The 6700-nt window shown below is 35.3% G+C and overlaps 1 protein-coding gene across 1 annotated transcript; it reads left to right on the forward strand.

Moving 5' to 3' along the window:
• The first annotated feature begins 3124 nt into the window (after nt 1-3124).
• Nucleotides 3125-5844, forward strand: LOC107897457 (subtilisin-like protease SBT1.5). Its single transcript, XM_041079668.1, has one exon. The coding sequence runs from the start codon at nt 3288-3290 to the stop codon at nt 5604-5606; it is 2319 nt and encodes a 772-aa protein (XP_040935602.1). The 5' UTR covers nt 3125-3287; the 3' UTR covers nt 5607-5844.
• The last annotated feature ends 856 nt before the right edge of the window (nt 5845-6700 follow it).

A 6700-nucleotide genomic window follows, 5' to 3' on the forward strand; every position in this document is an offset into this window, starting at 1 on the left:
CTCTAAAGACTCCAAAGATGGTCAGATTAGGATATTCTCATACCATACCCTAACTTAAGTCTAAAATGGGTTCTATCAAATAGATAATTCTGCAATAAGGGACTTATCCTAGTTAATCTATAATTTCCTATTTTTCCAAGATCAGAAGGAGACGTGATCAACTCTACAACCCACATTTTGCTCAAACATCAACTCAGCTTAGATAAACGTCCATTCTTAGTGGCTCTCCACACCACCGACTATACGAGTTACCATAATCTTTCATGACTCTCTGCATCATTCATCACGTGAACTACCACCATTATATGCCCAACACCTTATATAACATTGCATTATAATATATATACCATGAAGTGTTGTGTGATGGTTGCTCACTCTATTCATTAACTATGAGACTAGGAGTTTGATACTTGCCCATGAGAATTAAACACATTTTATGATCAACCATTTACCTTTTTGAAAAGCACTCACGAGAGGATTAATTAGTAGTCAACATCCTAATTTTGATAAAAAAATTATATATATGTATGTATAAATTAGAAAGATTTGAAATTGGAACCAGAAAATCTGAGATGGAAAGCATGTGTGTAGTGCAGACAAGTGAGTCCCCACTAGTCTGCATGGTTGGTTGAGATTTGCATAATTTGAAACTAAAAAGGGGGCAACATTTTACAACAAAAAGGGGTTTTCAATGGGGGCTTATAATTCAAAATATAACTAATGGGTTACATTGTACTATTATTTTATATCTAGTTTTAGTGCCTATGGAGAGACCCGCCCTCCATTTTTGGCCCTCCTGCAACGCCGATGATGCCTCGTTGATCATTTCACGGCCCCATGCGATGCTTTATCAAATGGCTCCCACCTGCCTCATCATTGATTAAAAGTTCACAAAAGGTAATCCAATCCATACTATTTCTACACTAAGGTTAAAATATGTATTAATTAAGATATTTGAGTATAATTAAATTTGTTTAAAGGTAAAATCATTCATTCAAATTTGAATTTTATTAGAAGCATTTGAATAAAAAATATTAATTTTGTTTAAAATATGAGTGAGGCTTAAGTTCTAATGTTTAAGCCTCGAATTTAATTTGATTCGGCCCATTTCCTAATTAATAATATCTATTTCTTTGTTTTTATATATTAATTCACATAACATCAAAATTAAATTTATAATGCGAACACAAAAAAATTATATTAAGTTGTTTATTTTTAATATTTAATAAAAAATTATATATTACAATAAATATTAATATTTTATTGAAAAATAAAATTAAAAATAATATAAACTGATTTAAAATGAATAAAATTATTTGTTAAAAAATATTGACTGATTTAAAGAAAAATCAAAACTCGTATTAACTTGAGCAAGTACGAAATATATTAATACTAATTCCTCTAAATACAACAATATAGATGGATGATGAAATTGCAATCCTATTTCTTTGTAAAGAAAATGATAATAAAGTTTTCAATATTAAATTTGAAGAAAAAAGTTTGGTTGGGAATGGTGTTCAAACATTTTTAATAATGGATGAGTTTATATTTTTATGAAATTAATTAATTATTGGAAATAAACAGTCCTTGCACTGAGTTTCAGATACATTAATTTGATAAAATGTTAATTTTTATATTATTTTACCATAAGGTATAAACATCCTGCATGATGACATGTGAAAAATGGTCCCAAACCACCTTCAATAGTTACATCATTGGCTTTCTATTACTCATCCTCATCTCAATAAATATTATAATCTAACACTACATTTAGTTTGTTGTAATATAATAGAGCTATAATCAGTAATTTAACTGTTGTAATAATATTTTTATATTTGGTTGAATGGGATGATATTGTAATAATATAAAGAAAAAAAACTAAAATGATCAAAGTACTCTTAACAATTTTTTTAGGTAGATGATTATTGTTATTGTTATTAAATTTTAATAGGATTATTATCAAAAATAATTTAATAAAAAATAAAAAATAATGTTATCATATTTTAATATAATTATTATTAAATATAATTTAGTAAAAATAATAATATATAATTTAATAATATTTTAATTCAATTATTTTTGTATTAAATTATATTAAAATATTTTTTAGTATTATATTAAAATATTTCAAATATTTCATTTTTATATTTTCTAAGTCCAAGTTTTAAAGGACTAATTTGGAAAAAAATATTTGTTATTCAATGTCACCAAATAATAACTATTACGGGAAGACAAGTAATGGTCACTCCATTGAATGAATATTATGTTCAACCAAATAAATAAATGGTCTATCATTCAATAAATAAAGAGAGAATGTTATTCCATTTCCCCCAACCAAACATGGTGTAAGTGTTCCTTTTTATAATGGTCAAGATTTAAAAAAAAACAAATATGATACATATATTAAGCATATTATATTAAATTTATAAAAAAATTTATTTGTCGATTGAGTCTTAGCTCAATTAACATCGACATTATTGTTAATATAAGAGAATGTGAGTTTAAATGCGCTAAAGTGGATTATCCTCTTATTTAAAAGTTAAAATAAAACTACAGATAGACATTATATAAAAAATAAAAACTAGAAATGATGATACTACATTCACATAAAAATAAATAAATAAAATACTTAATTAAATTTCAAGATTTGATGATAAGATTAAAATCGAAAATTAGAAATATCTATAAATGAAAAAAAAAACATAAACTATATAACTGCAACAACATTCCAAATCAATTTTGAATAAAAAATTCCAAACCATTTAAAAGAAAAGCATGTGACAACTCTGTTACAAAGAAACAATCTATTCTATAGTTATAATAAGACAAACACTACTAAAAAATTTTAAATTTCTTGATTAAGAAAATAAAAAAATAATAATTAAAGGGTGACACAAATCTCTTCCAAATTATTTAGCTGAATAATACAAAATGAGAAGAAAAAACCTCCATTCAATTTTCATTTTTCCAAAAAAAAAAATTACATTTTTATTTATTTATTTATTTTTAAAAGAACAACATTGGAAAATTTTTGTTTTAGAATAAATGAAAATATTACATAATACATAGCGTGGGTCAAAGGCTGAAGGTTTTTTTCCAAGTTATGTATATTGCAAATTACAGAATGACAATAGTATTACGTGACAATCCCTGTCCTGTCGAGGCCAGGGTTCCAGCTGCCACACAGTTGAAATCTCTCTCCTTTTTATGTCCATTTTTCATCCACGCTCACTTCACTTCACTTCACCCATTTTCCCTCTCTTCAAAGCTCCTTGCTTTCCTTTTCAATGGGTTTCTTTCTTTTCTTCTTCCTTTCCTTACTGTCTTTAGCTTCTTCAGCTTCCAGGGATCATCACAAAACCTTCATCGTTAGAGTCCAAAACAATGCCAAGCCTTCCATTTTCACCACTCACAAGCACTGGTACGAGTCTTCCCTTGCCTCCGTTCTTTCCCCTTCCACTCCCGCCCAAGTTCTCCATGTTTACGACACTGTTTTCCACGGTTTCTCCGCTAAGCTTTCCCCCACGGACGCCCTCAATCTCCAAACGCTTCCCCATATCCTCGCCGTTATCCCCGAACAAGTCCGCCGCCTGCACACCACGCGCTCTCCTCACTTCCTTGGCCTCCAAACCACTGACAGCGCCGGCCTTTTGAAAGAATCCGACTTTGGGTCGGATCTTGTCATCGGAGTCCTTGACACGGGTGTTTGGCCCGAACGTCAAAGCTTCAACGACCGTGATTTGGGGCCTGTTCCCTCTAAATGGAAAGGCCAATGTGTGACGACAAAAGATTTCGGTCCCGGTTCTTGTAATAAAAAGTTGATCGGAGCAAGGTTTTTCTGCAGCGGGTACGAAGCAAGTAATGGGAAAATGAACGAAACCTCCGAGTTCCGTTCCCCGCGAGATACGGACGGTCATGGGACTCACACTGCTTCCATTGCTGCTGGGAGGTACGTATTTCCGGCTTCTACATTAGGTTATGCTAAAGGAGTGGCTGCCGGGATGGCGCCTAAAGCGAGACTTGCTGCTTACAAAGTTTGCTGGACTGCCGGTTGTTTTGATTCTGATATTCTCGCCGCATTTGACGCCGCCGTAGCTGATGGGGTTGATGTGATTTCGTTGAGTGTTGGTGGTGTCGTGGTACCCTATCACCTTGACGCCATTGCTATCGGTGCTTTCAGTGCTGCTGATCAGGGGGTATTTGTGTCTGCCTCAGCTGGAAACGGTGGTCCTGGTGGATTGACCGTCACTAACGTGGCTCCTTGGGTGGCTACGATCGGTGCAGGGACGATTGATAGGGATTTTCCAGCTGATGTCAAGCTTGGAAACGGGAAAGTCGTGCCTGGAGTCAGTGTGTACAATGGGCTGGGTTTATCTCCGGGCCGGATGTACCCGTTGGTATATGGCGGGACCGGCGGTGGTGATGGCTATTCATCTTCTTTATGCTTAGAAGGTTCACTGGATCCTAAGTTTGTCAAAGGTAAAATGGTTGTGTGTGATAGAGGGATTAATTCCAGAGCTGCTAAAGGGGAAGTTGTCAAAAAAGCCGGCGGAATTGGAATGATTTTAGCTAATGGTGTTTTCGACGGTGAAGGGTTAGTCGCCGATTGCCATGTCTTGCCAGCGACTGCCGTTGGTGCATCAAATGGGGATGAGATTAGGGGGTACATTGTTTCCGCCTCTAAATCCAAGTCACCAGCCACCGCCACCATCCTCTTTAAAGGAACTCGATTAGGTGTACGACCAGCACCCGTCGTGGCTTCATTTTCAGCTCGAGGGCCTAACCCTGAAACTCCCGAAATTCTGAAACCTGATGTTATTGCTCCAGGATTGAACATCCTCGCCGCCTGGCCCGACAAAGTTGGTCCATCTGGTGTTTCATCAGACAGTCGAAACATTGAGTTCAACATTCTTTCGGGCACATCAATGGCTTGTCCCCATGTTTCCGGGTTGGCCGCATTGTTGAAGGTGGCTCACCCCGAATGGAGCCCCGCAGCCATAAAATCCGCTTTGATGACCACCGCTTATACAGTTGACAACCGTGGCGAAACTATGCTCGATGAATCCAATGGGAATACTTCCACCGTGTTAGATTTCGGATCCGGTCACGTTCATCCCACGAAAGCTATGGATCCAGGACTGGTTTACGATATCACCACAATGGATTACATAGATTTCTTATGCAATTCCAATTACACGATCAACAACATCCGAGTACTCACCAGGAAGAATGTCGATTGCAGCGGCGCAAAACGAGCCGGCCATGTCGGGAACCTGAATTACCCTTCGCTCTCCGCCGTTTTCCAACAGTATGGCAGGCGTAACATGTCTACACATTTCATCAGACGAGTCACTAACGTCGGTGACCCGAATTCGATCTATAAAGTTACAATTCAACCACCGAGCGGCACGGTGGTTACGGTCAAACCAGAACAGCTTGTATTTAGAAGAGTTGGCCAAAAACTCAACTTCCTTGTAAGGGTTCAAACCATGGCAGTGAAGCTCTCCCCTGGTGGCACTAGCATGAAAACTGGTTCAATAGTATGGAGTGATGGGAAGCATGAAGTCACTAGTCCCTTAACTGTGACCATGCAGCAACCTATATAACTTTGTCATTATGTTAAATTGTCAGTGTTTTTGAGATTTAGGATTTTCGGTCACCTTGTTTTTTATATAGGCTTTATTAAGAATTTTCTGTGTAACGAAATTATGCTGGCGTTTTTCTATATCAGAAAAGCTGGTGGAGTTGGCTTGTAATGCAATTATGAAGCAAAGAATGTTTTGTAAAACTTGTATGTGTTGAGAAGATGCCAAAGGGTAATGACAAAAGTTGTTAAAATCTAAATCTTTTACTTAACCATGAGATGTTTGGAAGTTTGATCCTTATTCATGTATATTTTATACCCAATCGATTACTTCTTTAAAGAGCTCCCAGTGACTGTCAATGATGGATGGATACATTGATTTCCAAAAAGGAAAAAGAATCTTTCACTTTAATCTATTGAATGTATTTGAGTATGGTTGGGTGATGAAGTGAAAATAGCAACTTTATGTCTGTTTTGAGCATGTTTAGGTTGTCAGCACTTAACAGGTATTTGATGTCCTAAAAACCAGAAATGAGAGCATAATTGTGTATCAGCCGACAGCAAGCTTTAAATGTTGAATCAGCACTAACGAAATGAATGGCTTCCCATACTAAACATATCCCATTTCCTCGGAAGAAGTAACATGAGAAGATACAATAATGTTTGTGGATTTGCATGCATGCATATTGCATACATATATGTATCGATCACTGAAAGAAATGTGTGACCCAGCTAATAATCCATGCTAACAGTGCAACAAACAGGAGATAGCTGGAAAAGAATCAAGCAATGAAAGTTACACGGTTTCTAGCTGTTTTTGTTTAGCTAAAGGGGAAAAGTAGCTTTCAGTTGCGGTTGAAGCTAAACCAAAAGTAGCAATTTGCGGGCAACAAAACAGGAGATTAGATAAAGTAATCAAATTCAGTTTTGTTTTATTTGGATAATTGGTGCATCTAAATAAGCCCAATTTGTTAGACTATGGCCTACAAAACCAGGCTTTTAAAACATCAAAGAAATGCATTAAGTGATTAAATATACTTATTCTTTTTGACACAATACTTAAAACTATTCATAATTCATTCCTGATTCATCAATAGAAAGATAAATGTACTTTAG

This window comes from Gossypium hirsutum, chromosome A10 (assembly GCF_007990345.1).
Source record: "Gossypium hirsutum isolate 1008001.06 chromosome A10, Gossypium_hirsutum_v2.1, whole genome shotgun sequence".
Classification (NCBI taxonomy): domain Eukaryota; kingdom Viridiplantae; phylum Streptophyta; class Magnoliopsida; order Malvales; family Malvaceae; genus Gossypium; species Gossypium hirsutum.

Coding starts and splice junctions, on each gene's coding strand:
- LOC107897457 (XM_041079668.1), top strand. CDS start 3,288: ATGGGTTTCTTTCTTTTCTTCTTCCTTTCCTTACTGTCTTTAGCTTCT.